The following is a 19,245-nucleotide window of genomic DNA, read 5'->3' as shown; positions in this document are numbered from 1 at the left end:
TACTATCCAGATGTCTCCCAATAGTTATTTCTTTTTGTGAATTTTTATACAGTGAAGTATTGTTTATAAAGCTTCTGATCCTAAATCTTACATGTGCCAAAGTTCACAGAGAATACTATTCAGGAAGCCAAATCAATATCTTAATACAAATGCTTAACAATTCCTCTGATTGAGAGAAATCCTAAACAAAACAGTGAATATACTGTTTTAAAAACAGAAAAACAGTTTCCCCAATAATATTCCTATATTAACATGGACCACACACTGACTATAGATATTTAAGTGATATTTAAGATATTAAAGAGCAAAATTTATAGTTCAAACTAATTGTTGAAATAAAAGAATTAAATTTTACTTAACTCTGACCTAAAAACTATCAGATCTGAAATGAACTCAACTGTAGTAATTTTCAATTCAAAGTATTAACAACGACAATTCAAGTATTTCCTTAGGTGTGGGCAAAAAAATCAGTGCTATTCAGCAGTATCTTTTGGAATTACAGATACTGGTTAATGAAATCTGTGATGCTCCTAAGTTATAGGAGAAATCTAAAGGAATAATAAGCAAGATAGATTGTGGGGGAGGGGAGGAATATTTTTAAGGTCATCAAGAATAAGATACATTAAAATAAAACTTTTTATTAAACAACTGATAATGTATTATTGTTAGCATATGACTCAAGAATTGGGTAACTTGAACAACTATATTTTCTAACTGTAAAAGTCAAGTTTGTTTTTAAGTGACCTTCAAAAATCAGTTTCATTACAAAGCTACTGTCAATCAGCAATAATGTTGAATTCTGACCTTTGGTGTCAGCATCAGTTATTTGCTCTTTGGCTACTTCCTCCTCTTCTTCAGCTATCGCCTGGAAGATGGCAGTCAGGAAGAAAAAAAGCAATTCACATAGTGGGCCTTCACTGTCATTTCCTACAAGAGCTTCCTCTAACACTTCTGTGAATAAAATGTTTAAAATGAATTTAAAGTTCTCTTTACACGTACTGAAAAAAACAACTCCATTGGAATAATAAACATTTCAATCAACAATAGCCTGGGGTAATTATTTTCTTAAGTGTCCATTTACCAAAGTAGATCCAAGTATTATCCAAGGCAAAATAAAAAAAGAATTCATAATGATTATAATAAAGTAATAAGCCAAAATCACTACATTCAAGAAAGCCAAATTAGTCTCAGTAAGCCAATCCAGTATTTTATCTAAATTTAAAGTGCAAATTAAGGCACATATTGAAAGCTTTAATTTTATTCTAATTTGAATAACAATGCAAAGATTTGTTACTATTGTCCCACTATTCTTAAGAGCTATGTGAGACACTACTGTTTACCAATTAGTACAGTGGAGAAATAATTATCAACATCAGGTGTAACCCTAATATTATATCCAAATCATAAATGTTTCTTAATCTAATCTGTCTTACTTAAACTTCTTACCAGCATTGTTTAGACCTTCTTGAACTGTAAGGCACAATTATTCATGCCTCACCTAGCTCATAAAGAGAAATGAGGGAATGTGAATGCCCTCCTGAAGAATACACTCTTATTAAAATAAGAGTGGCATTATAATTATCTTTGAGGGTTTTTACTTGGATCTTAAGAAAAGCAGTTTGCTAGTTAAAAGCCAAAAATCCCAGATGGGATCCTCCTCTGATAATTTAATGCTTATAAATTATGTTTATACAAAGTAAAAGTAGAAGCAAAACAGAATCACAAATTAAAGGTAGGCAATAACATGCCTCAAACAAGGATGACATCAATTTCTTCCCTCTATGCTGCTCTTAACAAGTGGAGCCTATTCCTTCGCCACCTTGTAAGATTAGCAGGCCTGACCAATGGGATATGGCAGAAATAAAGCCTGCCAGTTCCAGGCCTAACCTTTAAAAAAGGCTGGCAATTTCTGTTCATGACTCTTGTAGCCCTTAGCTGCCATATAAGAAGTGTAGGCTACGGTGAGGAAGTGGGCCACCACATGGAGCAGCGCCGAGGAACTCGCCACACGTGGGAAGAAGCCATCTCAAACATCTAGCCAGGTAAGCCTTCAGTGGCTCCAGTCCCAGCTGAATTCTGACCATAACCACATGAGACCCCAAGAGAGGGCTGGACAATTAGGTCCAGTGACTCCATAGAACTCTGAGAGATAACAGTTTCCTCTTTCAAGCCACTAATTTTAGGGTGAACCATTAACACAGCAGTAGCACTTGCCTAGGGTTACTCCCTCAGGAAACTCATCTTGAAGATCAAAGAGTTCACCAAATGCATTAAGGAACTCCAAAACCATCAGAGCATCACCAAAGATTTCAGGAGGTAGTCTAGTTTTCACTGGAGTTGGTTCTGGAAGTTCCTGCAAGATTAAACAATTTACATAAGTATTTGAACCAAGTACAGGGAATTGTAAAAGGTAAATATGATAAACTCTTTACCTATTAATTATTTCACATGGACTAGTGGTTCTTAACCCTGGATGTCTATCACAGTCACCTACGGAACTTTTAAAATTATAGATGTTCTGGCCTTATTCAAATTTTACTACATCAGTCTCTAGGGACTTTTTTATTCATCAAACTAAGAACATAACTTTAGGCTGAAGTGTATTTCTGATTAGCAATTCCTAGTTAAGAGGGACTTCTAACTTCGGTTCTGAGGTTAAGGCATTAGCTGTGGCAATATTACCTACAATGCAAGATCTCCTTAGGTTATGAGACAGAATTAATCCATCATCTACTTACTTAAGAAATGGTTCCTTGTAAACTGAGATGAGTTTGGTTTGGAGACTTTGACCATTTCTGGAGACAGGCATAATCTTTACCTACCAATCAAGCTAAATGTATGCCTGGCCCCAGTGGTTACTGGATTATCAAGGATCACACAAATGACCAATCATTTCTGCATTATACAAATCATCAAAGTTTACTATAAAATACTAACACTGCTACTTTGGAACTCTAACTATAGTATTTGCTTATTGACTATTTTGGCTCAGTTAAATACAAAAAGGCTACTACTAAACACAAAGGAAGATTTCATCAGCCACACAGGGCAACACAATATGGGTGTGTGAAACATCACATAACATGCTTATACCTTAAGATCATCACATTCCATATCTTCTCTAGGTTTACTCCACTGTTTTAAGTATTCCATATATTTTCGCTTCTCTTCACGTAGTTTTTCTCTCTCCTAAAACAAAAGGTTAATAAGAATTCTTTTAAGACGTTTATAAGGCAGCATCACTGTCACCTGGGAACTTGTAAGAAATACAAATACTGGGTGTTCTCCCAGCCCTACTGAACAAGGAACTCCAGGGTTGGGACTCAGCAGCTTGATGTTTTAATAAGCCTGTCTGGTGATTTGCACACATGCTAAAGTGTTAGAACCACTGATCGAAACAATGCCTATCTGAGGGAACTGCTACAAAGATGGAAAATGTCTGATACATATGATTTTCCACAGTAGCTCCTGGATAAATATTAATTCAATCTGACCCTGTTTATAAGCAGCGATTCCCCTACTTCAAATCAATTAGATCCTGACAAAGTAGGAAACAAATTAGTACTAGAGTATCAGAAGTAAAACCTCCCCTAATACTTGTAATACATTTTTTGCTTTCAAGATTCATTTAAACCTGACTAACAGCCTAGGGATACACAGAGGCAGCAGTAAGCAAAAGCAATACTAGAATACAATTAGTTGGTGGACTTCTTTTTCTTTTAATCAAGGCCACTTCTCTTACTCACTTGGTCGTTTGAAATCTTTACTGCTTGGTTCTGGTTTGAAACTGCAAGATAGATATTGACCCTAAAAAGTCTCTAATAATGCAGAGTGTAAATAAAATGTTGTAATAATTTTTTTTCAGTATGTGTTTAATATATATTATTTTCTTCCTTTGAAATTTAAGAACATCAAAGTAACAGATGTACACACTAGTTACAGAACTTATTAACTGTGCTTTTAGTAGTCTGTTGAAATAAGTCTTTCCCTTGCTACCCCCAATACTTCTTGGGGAATATAATAAGATGGGTTTTCTCATTCACTATTGCTAAGAGTGTAAATATGCATATTTGGCAAATAAGTATCTATGTATATGTATAGAAAAATTTTAAATGATCTTACCCTTTGTCCTATTATTCTACTTCTACAAGTTTATCCAGGGATATAATCCAAAAATAGGACTTATACACAAATTTGAAGAGTATCAATATTTATGAGTAAAAATAGAGCACTTACCCCTATCTATTTGGTTAACTATTATCCAGTCACTAAAAATTCTACCTTACTAAGTACATTTAATAACATGAAGCAATGTTGATAATGTTAAACAAAAAAAAGTAGGCAAAAGTATAAATGCTGGCTCTCTTTTTTTAAGGGCCAGAATGAGGACTAGAAATAAATTAATCAAAGTGTTAATGTTACCTCTAAAGATTACTACTCAGATAACAATTGTTTTTTTAATTTTCTATCTATATTTTCTGGAGTAAACATATTCAAGACACCTCCATCCCCACCCCAAGGGCCTATCTGAAATAACTCAAGAAACTACAGGTAATTTAAATTAGCACAGTGTATATATAACATAATCACCTAAGGCTACTTGTGAATATTCCAGAAAACCAATGACAATGACTAACTGGAGGGTATCACCGATAGTATTCTCTAAGAAGTATCTACTACTAAAGATGGTAATCAAAGATGTTCTAAAATACCCTAGTATCACGGAAACCTTATTCCTCAAGGAGAATAAGAACACTGTACTAATTCTTGTTAGTTATAGATTTTATTGTATTTTTCTAGTTGTATTTTACTTTTGAAAGCTTTATGCATATCATCTTCTCTAAATTTGGGAGTCTAAATAATGAAGAAAATAAACTTTAGAAGTGCACTTAAGAAGAGGCTTTAAGGTGTAAAGGTGTTTTATACACACATATATACAAATATACCTATGTGTGTGTTTATATATACACACATATATATATATGTAAAACCTTAAATCATTCAGTTATGAAATTTTCCAAACCAATACTGTTAATCAGTATTCTATGCACAACTATAAATGTGAATGAAAGTGGTAAAAGCACTTGAAAATTAACCATGAATTTAAATAATATGTAAAGCACTATTTACTACATGTAGACAGCATTGCTACTATATTTCTATGAATACCTTTTCTCTTTCTATTTTAAGTCTCTCTTTTTCTTCTTTCTTCTTCAGTCTCTCTTCTTCAACAATTTTCTTCAATTCTTCCTTCTTTTTTTCTTTATCTTCCTTTTCCTTTTTCTTTGCTTCTAGGGCATCAGCTTTTTCTCTTTTTAATTTAGCCTTTTCAAAAGCTGTGGAGAAGGTCAAACTTAGAACTGTACACAGACAGAAAATAACACATTTCTTAATGTAACAAAATAATCCTTGAAATAATTTAAGGTTAAATGAGATTAGCAGAGACTCCCAGGGGTTTTAAAATCTTGGAGGGAGCTAGCAGGTGATTAAAATGGGAAAAGCAAGCTGGCTGAGTTTAACCAAACACAGGGACAAACACACACCTGCCTTTCCTAAGACCAGGAGCACAGTATCACCTAGTTAGAAATGCACAATCTTTTCTCCCACCCAGACCTACTAATTTAGAATCTTTTAATTTCATAAGATTCCCAGTGAGTCATATGCACAGTCATGTTTGGGAAGCAATGTTTTATAAGGCTGTGTGACTCAAACAAAATGACCTAAAACCATAAGCCCTAAACACACCAATTTGCACTTAATCTAGCATTAGGTCAGTGTAATAAGGGATACGCTAGACCTTGAAATTTAAGAGATGAATGGAGGTCTAATTTATCCAAAAGGCCTATAGATACTACAGGAAAAAACTATGCTTAAAAACTAAACCAGAAATATGCCATTTTAGAAACATCCCCCACTTGCGCAACAAAGAAATATTCTTGTATCTAAAGAATTTTTGGAAAGAATGTTAAAACTCACCCAGTGACTTCAATTCTTCTTGTTTCAAAAGTTTGTATCTTTCTTTAGTAGCTTTGTTCCTATGACCTGCAATAGTTTGTTTACTAGAAATACTGCCCTCCTAAAAAACAAACGAGGAAAGTAAAGTGTAGGACCAAAACTTTTACAAATTGATGGTCTACCTTGCTCTTACAGTAAGAATAAAAAACAAAAAGAAAAAAATGTAGAAGCTGTCATCAGTTATGTTTTCTTTATACTAAAATGAGGTCATGTTCTAAGCACAACAACTTTTAGTAACTCTAATTGTAGAAACAGAGAAATGAGTTATCCTCAGCTCTACAAATCAGTACAAAAACAAACACCTCTCAGGAGTGGGGAGGAGCCAAGATGGTGGTGTGAGTAGAGCAGTGGAAATCTCCTCCCAAAACCATATATATTTTTGAAAATACAACAAATACAACTGTTCCTAAAAGAGAGAGACCAGAAGATACATAACAACAGCTGGGCTACATCTACACCTGTGAGAACCCAGCGCCTCACGAAGGGGGTAAGATACAAGCCGCGGCCCAGTGGGACCCAAGCGCCCCTCACCCCAGCTCCCGGCAGAAGGAGAGGAGTCAGAGCGGGGAGGGAGAAGGAGCCCAGGACTGCTAAATACCCAGCCCTGGCCATCGCACCAGGAGCACAGACACACAGTGTGTGCTGCACTGGATACTAGGGAAACAGGACAGTAAAACTTGCGAGCAGGTCCCTGCAGCCGGCGCCCCGGGACAAAGAAAGCCGAGTGCTTTTTGAAAGTCTTAAAGGGACAGGGACCCCACAGCTGAACAGAAGCATCCCAGTGCACTCAGCCCAGCAGGTGGGAATCCCGGGGAACTCCGGGTGCCCTAATACCCTGGGCGGCAGCGCAGCTTGGAGGCCCCTCACGGTGATAAACAGCCGCCTGCCTGTTCCACCTCTGGTGCGGCCCCACCATAGCACAGCAGAAGAGGCTGGCCACGCCCACAGCAACTGGGCAGAGCTTACTCCACAGCGGCTGGGCAAGAATCAGAGACCCTGTCTGCGTGCAACTGCCCAGCACAAGCTACTAGGGGTCACCATTCTCCCAGGAGAGGAATGTGAGGAGTAAGCAGAAAGGGATTTTGTTCTCCCATCTGACACACGCGCCAACTCCCCACAACTACCTCTATCACCATGAAAAGGCAGAAGAACATGATACAGACCAGACTAACCCAGACATCCTCCCCTGAGAAGGAATCTGGGGAGATAGACCTAACCAATCATCCTGAAAAATAATTCAAAATAAAGGTCATAACCATGCTGATGGAGCTGCAGAGAAAAATGCAAGAGCTAAATGACACAGTAGGGAGGGAGAATACAGAAATAAAACAATCTCTGGAAGGACTTAAAAGCAGAATGGACAAGATGCAAGAAGCCATTTATGGAATAGAAACTAGAGAACAGGAACGCAGAGAAGCTAATGCAGAAAGTGATAAAAGGATCTCCAGAAATAAAACAATATTAAGAGAACTGTGTGACCAATCCAAAAGGAACAATATCTGCATTATAGGTGTACCAGAAGAAGAAGAGAAAAAGGGATAGAAAGTGTATTTGAAGAAATAATTGCTGAAAACTTCTCCAAACTGGGGGAGAAAATAGTTGCTCAGATCACGGAAGCACACAATACTCTCAACAGAAGGGACTAAAGGAGGACAACACCAAGACACATAATAATTAAAATGGCAAAGATCAAGGACAAGGACAGAGTATTAAAGGCAGCTAGAGAGAGGAAAAAGGTCACCTACAAAGGATCACCCATCAGGCTATCATCAGACTTCTCAACAGAAACATTATGGGTCAGAAGAGAATGGCATGATATATTCAATGCAATGAAACAGAAGGGCCTTTAACCAAGGATACTGTATCCAGCACGACTATCATTTAATATGCAGGAGCAGGAGGGATTAAACAATTTTCAGACAAGCAAAAGTTGAGGGAATTTGACTTCCACAAGCCACCTCTACAGGGTATTTTAGAGGGATTGCTCTAAAAGGGAGCACTCCTAAGGCTAAATAGATGTCACCAGAGAAAATAAAATCACAGCAAAGAAAGCAGATTAAGCAAATACTACAGGCAAAAAATAAAATAAACTACTCACAAAAGCAGTCAAAGGAAACACAAAAGAGCACAGAATAAAACACCCAACATATAAAGAATGGAGGAAGAGGAATAAGAAGGGAGAGAAATAAAGAAACATCAGACAGTGTTTATAATAGCTCAATAAGCGAGTTAAGGTAGACAGTAAGATAATAAAGAAGCTAACCTTGAACCTTTGTTAACCACGAATCTAAGGCCTGCAATGGCAAAAAGTACATATCTTTCAATAATCACCCTAAATGTAAATGGACTGAATGCACCAATCAAAAGACACAGAGTAACAGAATGGATAAAAAAGCAAGACCCATCTATATGCTGCTTACAAGAGACCTCAAACCCAAAGACATGCACAGACTAAAAGTCAAGGGATGGAAAAAGATATTTCATGCAAACAACAAAGAGAAAAAAGCAGGTGTGGCAGTACTAGTATCAGACAAAATAGACTTTAAAACAAAGAAAGTCACAAGAAATTATGAAGGACATTACATAATTATAAAGGGGTCAGTCCAACAAGAGGATATAACCATTATAAATATTTACACACTCAACACAGGATCACCTACATATGTGAAACAAATACTAACAGAACTAAAGGAGGAAATAGAATGCAATGCATTCATTTTAGGAGACTTCAACACACCACTCACTCTAAAGGATAGATCCACCAGACAGAAAATAAATGAGGACACAGAGGTGCTGAATGACACACTAGAACAGATGGACCTAATAGACATCTACAGAACTCTATATCCAAAAGCAACAGGATATACATTCTTCTCAAGTGCAAATGGAACATTCTCCAGAATAGACCACATACTAGGTACACAAAAAGAGCCTCAGTAAATTAAAATAGATTGAAATGCTACCAACCAACTTTACAGACCACAAAGGTATAAAACTAGAAATAAATTGTACAAAGAAAGCAAAAAGGCTCACAAACACATGGAGGCTTAACAACGGGCTCCTAAATAATCAATGGATCAATGACCAAATTAAAATAGAGATCAAGCAATATATGGAAACAAAGAACACAACAACACAAAGGCCCAACTTCTGTGGGACACAGGGAAAGCAGTCTTAAGAGGAAAGTATATAGCAATCCAGGCATATTTAAAGAAGGAAGAACAATCCCAAATGAATAGTCTAAAGTCACAGTTATTGAAATTGGAAAAAGAAGAACAAATGAGGCCTAAAGTCAGCAGAAGGAGGGACATAATAAAGATCAGAGAAGAAATAAATAAAATTGAGAAGAATAAAACAAATGAAAAAAATCAATGAAACCAAGAGTTGGTTCTTTGAGAAAATAAAGTAGATAAGCCTCGAGCCAGGCCTATTAAGAGAAAAAGAGAATCAACACACATCAACAGAATCAGAAACAAGAAAAGAAAAACCACGACAGACCCCACAGAAATACAAACAATTATTAGAGAATATTATGAAAACCTACATGCTAACAAGCAGGAAAACCTAGAAGGAATGGACATCTTCCTAGAAAAATATAAACTTCCAAGATTGACCACGGAAGAAATAGAAAATCTAAACAGACAAATTACCAGCAGTGAAATTGAAGTGGTAATCAAAAAACTACCCAAGAACAAAACCCCCAGGCCAATGGATTTACCTCGGAATTCTCCTTAAAGTTTTCCAAAAAACAGAAGAGGAGGGAATACTCCCAAACTCATTCTATGAAGCCAACATCACCCTAATACCAAAACTAGGCAAAGACCCCACTACAAAAGAAAATTACAGAGCAATATTCCTGATGAATGTAGATGCAAAAATACTCAACAAAATATCAGCAAACTGAATTCAAAAATACATCAAGAGGATCATACACCATGACCAAGTGGTATTCATCTCAGGGATGCAAGGATGGTACAACATTTGAAAATCCATCAACATCATCCACCACATAAACAAAAAGGACAAAAACCACATGATCATCTCCATAGATGCTGAAAAAGCATTCAACATAATTCAACATCCATTCATCATAAAAATTCTCAAAAAAATGGGTATAGAGGGCCCCGGAAGATGACTGGTTAGCCAGAGACGGGTAAGATTCCTCAAGGGAGGAACAACCTAAGACAGGCACAGTTGCAGGGGGGCCATCAGGTGAGAAATTGGGGATCAACAGAGGTGAGGCTTAGAACTTCACCCCCCTGTTTTGAGAGAAATCTTCTGCATCCGTGGATGTATTATTGCCCTTGTCTAGCTTGGATTAACACATAGTCTACAGGCACACACCTGATCATCTACGTTTGCTCTCTTACAACACTAAACTATGTTTTCTACCTTTATCTTGCATCTACCTACCACTTCAGCATTTTATTAAAAAAAAATAATAATAATAAAAGGAGAAATGTGGGATTCACATATAAATCAAGTATAAAAATCAAACGAATATTCATATTTGACCTGATTGTTTAGTTCATAATGAGTGATCAAAACCGAAAGTTTTTGTGATGACTGCCCTTGTACTGTTCACCATGTAAGAACTTATTCACTATGTAAGAATTTGTTCACCATGTAAGAACTTGTTTGTTATGCTTCAGAAGATTGGAGACTGACGAGAATTAGGCTGGGGGTTGATTAATGATTGTGCATTGAGCATTGACTCCCCTATACAGAATTTTATTGTTGTTAACAACCATTTGATCAATAAATATGAGAGATGCCCTCTCAAAAAAAAAAATACAAACTAATAATCATATCTGACTTGATTGTTTATAGTTCATGATGTGTGATCAAAACTGAAAAAAAAAATACAAACTAATAATCATATCTGACTTGATTGTTTATAGTTCATGATGTGTGATCAAAACTGAAAAAAAAAATACAAACTAATAATCATATCTGACTTGATTGTTTATAGTTCATGATGTGTGATCAAAACTGAAAGTTTCTGTGATATGACTGCCCTTGCACTGTTCACCATGTAAGAACTTATTCACTATGTAAGAACTTGTTCACCATGTACGAACTTGTTCGTTATGCTTCAGAAGATTGGAGACTGTTGAGAATTAGACTTGGGGTTGATTAATGATTGTGCATTGAGCCCCCTATACAGAATTTTATTGTTAATCAATAAATATGAGAGATGCCCTCTCAAAAAAAAAAAAAAAGGGTATAGAGGGCAAGTACCTCAACATAATAAAGGCCATATATGACAAACCCACAGCCAACATCATACTGAACATTGAGAAACTGAAAACTTTTCTTCTAAGATTAGGAACAAGACAGGGATGCCCACTCTCCCCACTGTTATTCAACATAGTACTGGAGGTCGTAGCCATGGCAATTAGACAAAACAAAGAAATACAAGGAATCCAGATGGGTAAAGAAGAAGTCAAACTGTCACAATTTGCAGATGACATGATACTGTACATAAAAAACCCTAAAGACTCCACCACAAAACTACTAGAACTAATATCGGAATTCAGCAAAGTTGCAGGATGCAAAATTAACATACAGAAATCTGTGGCTTTCCGATACACTAGCAATGAACTAATAGAAGGAGAAATCAGGAAAACAATTCCATTCACAATTGCATCAAAAAGAATAAAATACCTAGGAATAAACCTAACCAAGGAAGTGAAAGACCTATACCCTGAAAACTACAGGACACTCTTAAGAGAAATTAAAGAAGACACTAACAAATGGAAATTTATCCCATGCTCTTGGCTAGGAAGAATTAATATATTAAAAATGGCCATCCTGCCCAAAGCAATATACAGATTCAATGCAATCCCTATCAAATTACCAACAGTATTCTTCAACAAACTGGAACCAATAGTTTTAAAATTCATATGGAACCATGAGAGACCCTGAATAGCCAAAGCAATCCTGAGAAGGAAGAATAAAATGGGGGGGCATCTCGCTCCCGAACTTCAAGCTCTTCTACAAAGCCACAGTGATCAAGACAATTTGGTACTGGCACAAGAACAGACCCACAGACCAGTGGAACAGATTAGAGACCCCAGACATTAACCCAAACATATATGGTCAATTAATATATGATAAAGGAGTCATGGACATACAATGGCGCACTGACAGCCTCTTCAACAGTTGGTGCTGGCAAAACTGGACAGTTACATGTAAGAGAATGAAACTGGATCACTGTCTAACCCCATACACAAAAGTAAATTCAAAATGGATCAAAGACCTGAATGTAAGTCATGAAACCAAAGAACTCTTAGAAAAAAACGTAGGCAAAAATCTCTTAGACATAAACATGAGTGATCTCTTCTTGAACATATCTCCCCGGGCAAGGGAAAAAAGCAAAAATGAACAAGTGGGACTATATCAAGCTGAAAAGCTTCTGTACAGCAAAGGACACCATCAACAGAACAAAAAGGCATCCTACAGTATGGGAGAATATATTCATAAATGACAGATCCAATACATCCAAAATATATAAAGAGCTCACATGCCTCAACAAACAAAAAGCAAATAATCCAATTTAAAAATGGGCATAGGAGCTGAACAGGCAGTTCTCCAAAGAAGACATTCAGATGGCCAACAGACACATGAAAAGATGCTCCACATCGCTGGTCATCAGAGAAATGCAAATTAAAACCACAATGAGATATCACCTCACACCACTAAGGATTGCCACCACCCAAAAGACAAACAACAACAAATCTTGGCGAGGTTGTGGAGAAAGAGGAACCCTCCTACAATGCTGGTGGGAATGTAAATCAGTTCAACCATTGTGGAAAGCAGTATGGAGGTTCCTCAAAAAGCTCAAAATAGAAATACCATTTGACACAGGAATTCCACTTCTAGGAATTTACCCTAAGAATGCAGCAGCCCAGTTTGAAAAAGACAGATGCACCCCTATGTTTATCGCAGCACTATTTGCAATAGCCAAGAAATGGAAGCAACTTAAGTGTCCATCAGTAGATGAATGGATAAAGAAGATCTGGTACATATACGCAATGGAATATTATTCAGCCATAAGAAGAAAACAAATCCTATCATTTGCAACAACATGGATGGAGGTAGAGGGTATTATGCTCAGTGAAATAAGCCAGGCAGAAAAGACAAGTACCAAATGATTTCACTCATATGTGGAGTATAAGAACAAAGAAAAATTGAAGGAACAAAACAGCAGCAGAATCACAGAACCCAAGAATGGACTAACAGTTACCAAAGGGAAAGGGACTGGGGAGGATGGGTGGGAAGGGAGGGATAAGGGTGGGGATGAAAGGGGGCATTACGATTAGCATGTATAATGTGGGGGGGGGCACAGGGAGGGCTGTGCAACACAGAGAAGACAAGTAGTGATTCTACAGCATCTTACTACACTGATGGACAGTGACTGTAATGGGGTTTGTGCGGGGGACTTGGTGAAGGGGGGAGCCTAGCAAACATAATGTTCTTCCTGTAATTGTAGATTAATGATATAAAAAAAACAACTTGGTAATATATAAAGAGAGCCTTAAAAATATGCATTAGAAAAACAAAAAAAATCTTCCAGGGTATTTATAAACTAGATGTTGTAGACATCAAGTAAGAAAGATGCAGAGATATGGCATGTCAGAAATGTTCTTATGGCCAACGTTAAACAATGCCCAAAGTGTATTTTTACTTTATTTCTGGCAAGAATCATGTCTTCAGCTTGCTCAATTAATGTGATGTTCTTATAGCTCTTATCTTGTAAATGTTTCTTATGTTTCAATTCCTTGTTATTTCATTCTGCTTTACATTTTAGTAATTGTTTTATATGCTTGCTTCCCACTTTGGTATAAAATTCATGTGACATGACAGCCATGTCTAATTCATACTGGAAACTTTTTGTGTGTGAAGGAATGTGTTTCCTCATAGGCTATGGGGATGAGGGGAGCCAAAGACTGCTCATGATGTTGAATAGTAGTATTAAGAGTAACAATTAGTTTTTAATCTATGCTCTATTTACCTGACTAACTCGTTTGGAAGGTCTTCCTCTTCTTCTGTTAGTAGGATTGAAGATAAATGTGGGTGGATCATCAGGGAAGAAATAAGAAAAATCTTGTTCTGCTATTTTATATGTTGAAAGAGAGGATGCCTTCATAAAAAAGACAAAGGGCATAATAGTAACACATTAGTAAACCATATACAGATGTGCTCTAACATGTCATGATTGCTGCTAAAGATCAGGTAAAAAACATTAGGATTTCATGTGTTCCTATGTAGCAATACACATTCTAGTTGGTTTACTTGATCCTTTTAAAAACTATGTAATTAATCAGTTCATCAGAAAGAAAAAACTGGCAATTCAAAGGATTACTTCACCATAAAAATACTCACGGGTGTTTTAGTTTCTTGAATTCTAAAACTATTTCAAAATTATATTTATACAACACTTTTTGTTTGCTTTGTTTCTGATTTTATATGAGATTTTTCTATGTAAATAAATAATCCATATATTTAACATTAAAAAGCCACTGTATTTATCATAAAATTTTTAAAAATTTCCTAACAGCTGAAAATTTAGATTTCGCTCCCCAGTGTGCGGTGATAAATACTTTATGTATCAGATTCTAAAGCTGGTCTGGATAAAAGCAGAAATACTGACAAATTCCTATGAAGTTTTAACTCAGAATTTAAGTTCAAAGAAGTGAACCTCATTTTTACCAGAAGTGGTGTGGTTCCAGGATAAGTGCTAAATCCAAAAGAATTGCTCTCTTTTAACTTTGTATTCAGAACTTGTTCACCTTTTATCCATGCCAAATTCTGTACTATTTATTTTTGTTAGCAATTCTGAAGATTATTTTTGATCTAATAGCCATGATCATTTTTTTCTCTTGAAGAGAAAAAATGATCATTTTTTCTCATGATCATTTTAGAAATATCTTTCAGGAAATGTATAAGAAAATAATGATACAAAATCCAAAATTATTAATAAAACAGGAATACTTCTGGGAATTCAATTTTCTGTATAATTTTTGTTGTTGTTAGAACATAGTTGTTAACACCTAAAATTCAATCAATTCTGGTCATAATAAATCAAGAATCTACTGAAATTTTTACATTAAATTCCAGTAAGATGGTCATCTGCTATCCCATATAAAAAACTCTGAATATACACAGAATTAATTGTCCTTTAAGTATGAACATAAAGCATATGGGTGGTTTCTTCTGAAACATACATGCTCAAAAAAAGGTCAAAACAGGCTTTAACACATTAATTGCCAAGATTCCTTATTCACATACACATAACATGCAATAAATATAAATATTCACATCTTTGTGTTCTTGTAGGTACTCCTAACAGCCTATATTCACCATACTGGGTATTAAACTGCTGTTTTGGGGTGTATGTGTGCATGCATGCTCTTAGTGTGCAAATAACCAGAATAGACACTAACAATCTTTCATTACACTCTCAGGGAAAAATGGTTACTGTCACCTTTATTTTCATTTATTTATTAAGTAAATTTGAACTTCTTTTTTATTGATTTTTTCCCCCTGGTGAATAACTGCTGATGTCACTTACCGTTTTTCCCAATTAGCATGTTTTTGTTCATTGATGTGTTCACTGATATTTAAGACATTTTTGTAAATTTCGGGGGCTGGCTAACTGGTTATTTATGATACACATATTACAATTATTCATATATTCACTGACTACCTACCAAAAGCCAGCACTGCTCCAGCCACTTATCACAAGTATCTAAATCATTAACTTTTATAAGCACCATTTTACATGGCTACCTGATAATCAGTGCTACAGACAGCAAATAATTTAAGCAATCTCTTTTTCTTCAGAGGAGTACATAAATATGCTTACATTTGAAAGACATATTTCTTCCAGATGATTTTATCTTATGTTTTTAAGTTTTTATATTTCATACACTGAATTTTTATGTCTATTTTTGCCTATTTTTCTACTGTGGTTCTTAAGGTTTTCTAATTGATTTGAACTCCTCATTTATTCACTGAAAGTGTTTTTCCTTTAGCACTTGCCTTTGGAATCTATTCATGACATTTTCAAACCTACATATGTTTATATTGTTAAATCAGTCTCATCCTTGGTATTTTTCTATTGCTACTCTTAAGTATTTGAGCATGCATAACATTAAGATTTGTTTAATTAATTTTCTTTATGTGTTAGATCTAACTTATTTTTCCAAATAGTTGACTATGTGTCCCAGTTTTATTTATTAAGTAACTTTTCTTGGTCTCTAGAGATTTGAAATGCTACTTTTCACATAGAGTAAACTCATATATTCTTTTTATTTCATTTATTTTTTGATTTACCATTTACATATAATGAAATGAACAAATCTTAAGCATATAGTAGCTGACTTTTGATACTTATACACATCTTTCTAACCCATTCTATTGCTTTTTTACTTAGTGTTTCTCTTCCAATACAAGTTTAATATTTATTTTTAAAAATTAGCTTTAATTTTATCATTTAACTCTTTACTTAGTATAGAATGTGAGTTTTCTAGATTGTTTCCCTCTTAATGGTTATGAATAAAATATAATCTGCCTACTGAGTACTGGTCTCTGACGTTCTCTTTATTATAAATATTGTTCTCCTATCTAGTAGGATCTATTTTAGCCATTGTTCTTTGAATAATTTTTGTGAGTCAGAAACAAACTTTTAGAACTATAGTTATTCCATCCCTATAATTTTTCTTTTTCCAAGTTTTCTATCTATCCTCACCTGTCCTGGATTCTTTTCCTTTTTTTTTTTTACAAAGAAAACGATGGTAGTACCTGAGATACCTAGTGATTCTAACAATTGCAAAAACAAGGTTTAATCCAATGAATATAAAGAAAATAACTAAAAATTGCCTTCAGGTAAAAGAAGAGGTATTTTCAACCAACTTTGGAATATTTCTGCAATGTTATAACTTTTTAACATTACCCATTTCTTTTGTTCTTCCTTCCAACAAATAATTTCACTTTTCTGATTACCTTAATTTTAATGACTCCATCTTGTGGTTCACAGTGTTGCTTCAGAAAAAGCTTTAGTTTATCACGAGAAAATAGGTGTTTTCTCCGGCTACCAGGGGAAAAAGGGAGGAGGAAGAGGTAAGTGTTAGTATCGAAGAATTCAATCAGAACTCCATAACCTCTGAAAATCTATAAACTCTATTTCAAGAAATAGGGAAAAAAGGACATTGCATTGTCCAATAGCATTTACATACAAGTTATGAGAAACTTTATACAGAAGCTTTTGTGTAGAATTTTATAAGATTTACTGGGGTAGATCTATTATAAAAATCTACTACAAAAGTAGTACATCCAAATCCTGAAAAAGAAGAATAAAGTAGGGGGGATCTCACTCCCCACCTTCAAGCTCTACTACAAAGCCATAGTAATCAAGACAATTTGGTACTGGCACAAGAACAGAGCCACAGACCAGTGGAACAGATTAGAGACTCCAGAAATTAACCCAAACATATATGGTCAATTAATATTTGATAAAGGAGCCATGGACATACAATGGCAAAATGACAGTCTCTTCAACAGATGGTGCTGGCAAAACTGGACAGCTGCATGTAAGAGAATGAAACTGGCCCACTGTCTAACCCCATATACAAAGGTAAACTCAAAATGGATCAAAGACCTGAATGTAAGTCATGAAACCATTAAACTCTTGGAAAAAAACATAGGCAAAAACCTCTTAGGTGACCTCTTCTTGAACGTATCTCCCCGGGCAAGGAAAACAACAGCAAAAAGGAGCAAGTGGGACTATATTAAGCTGAAAAGCTTCTGTACAGCGAAAGACACCATCAATAGAACAAAAAGGAACCCTACAGTATGGGAGAATATATTTGAAAATGACAGATCCGATAAAGGCCTGACATCCAGAATATATAAAGAGCTCACACGCCTCAACAAACAAAAAACAAAAAACCCAATTAAAAAATGGGCAGAGGAACTGAACAGACAGTTCTCTAAAAAAGAAATACAGATGGCCAAGAGACACATGAAAAGATGCTCCACATCACTAATTATCAGAGAAATGCAAATTAAAACTACAATGAGGTATCACCTCACACCAGTAAGGATAGCTGCCATCCAAAAGACAAACAACAACAAATGTTGGCGAGGCTGTGGAGAAAGGGGAACCCTCCTACACTGCTGGTGGGAATGTAAATTAGTTCAACCATTGTGGAAAGCAGTATGGAGGTTCATCAAAATGCTCAAAACAGACCTACCATTTGACCCAGGAATTCCACTCATAGGAATTTACCCTAAGAACGCAGCACTCAAGTTTGAGAAAGACAGATGAACCCCTATGTTTATCGCAGCACTATTTACAATAGCCAAGAATTGGAAGCAACCTAAATGTCCATCGGTAGATGAATGGATAAAGAAAATGTGGTACATATACACAATGGAATACTACTCAGCCATAAGAAGTGGAAAAATCCAACCATTTGCAGCAACATGGATGGAGCTGGAGAGTATTATGCTCAGTGAAATAAGCCAAGCGGAGAAAGAGAAATACCAAATGATTTCACTCATCTGAGGAGTATAAGAACAAAGGAAAAACTGAAGGAACAAAACAGCAGCGGAATTACAGAACCCAAAAATGGACTAACAGGTACCAAAGGGAAAGGAACTGGGGAGGATGGGTGGGCAGGGAGGGATAAGGGGGGGGGGAGAAGAAGGGGGTATTAAGATTAGCATGCATGGTGGGGAGGGAGAAAGGGGAGGGTGGGCTGCACAACACAGAGAGGACAAGTAGTGATTCTACAACATTTTGCTAAGCTGATGGACAGTAACCGTAATGTGGTTGTTAGGGGGGACCTGATATAGGGGAGAGCATAGTAAACACAGTATTCTTCATGTAAGTGTAGATTAAAGATTAAAAAAAAAAAAAAAAGAAAGAAAGAAAAGGGAGATTACTCCTTGATAGGATAAAACTATTGGTAAATCAAAGATCAACGCATGCTTTAAATATCCTTAATGTTGATCACTTAAAGGGTGTCAGATGATCAGCTATGGAGGTACTCTTTTCTGATAATATTCCTTTCTCTTAATAAAAAAAAAAAAAAAAGCAGTTCCTGTGTGCTGACCTCCAATGAGTTCTGCACAGTGGTATAGAGGGCATGTCAAAGTGTGGGCAAAGGGTCTGTTTGTTTCTATGCAGAAGATCAAGGCCTAGCTTGGATACCCAGAAAA

At 35.8% G+C, this 19,245-nt stretch overlaps 1 protein-coding gene across 5 annotated transcripts in view; it reads right to left on the bottom strand.

The window, feature by feature from the left end:
- The window catches only part of BAZ1A (bromodomain adjacent to zinc finger domain 1A), a 125,169-nt gene that overhangs the window by 38,802 nt on the left and 67,122 nt on the right, over positions 1–19,245 (bottom strand). For all 5 annotated transcript variants that reach the window (XM_073211358.1, XM_073211360.1, XM_073211362.1 and 2 more), the window contains 7 exons: positions 17,026–17,113; positions 14,033–14,161; positions 5,977–6,076; positions 5,170–5,336; positions 3,094–3,189; positions 2,215–2,353; positions 805–951 (listed from right to left, as the gene is read on the bottom strand). In XM_073211358.1, coding sequence (XP_073067459.1) covers positions 805–951; positions 2,215–2,353; positions 3,094–3,189; positions 5,170–5,336; positions 5,977–6,076; positions 14,033–14,161; positions 17,026–17,113 — 866 coding nt within the window. The remainder of the gene's footprint in view (positions 1–804; positions 952–2,214; positions 2,354–3,093; positions 3,190–5,169; positions 5,337–5,976; positions 6,077–14,032; positions 14,162–17,025; positions 17,114–19,245) is intronic.

This window comes from Manis javanica, chromosome 8 (assembly GCF_040802235.1).
Source record: "Manis javanica isolate MJ-LG chromosome 8, MJ_LKY, whole genome shotgun sequence".
NCBI lineage: Eukaryota > Metazoa > Chordata > Mammalia > Pholidota > Manidae > Manis > Manis javanica.
Note: the sequence above shows the minus strand (reverse complement) of the source record. Positions and strands in the feature narration are given on the sequence as shown.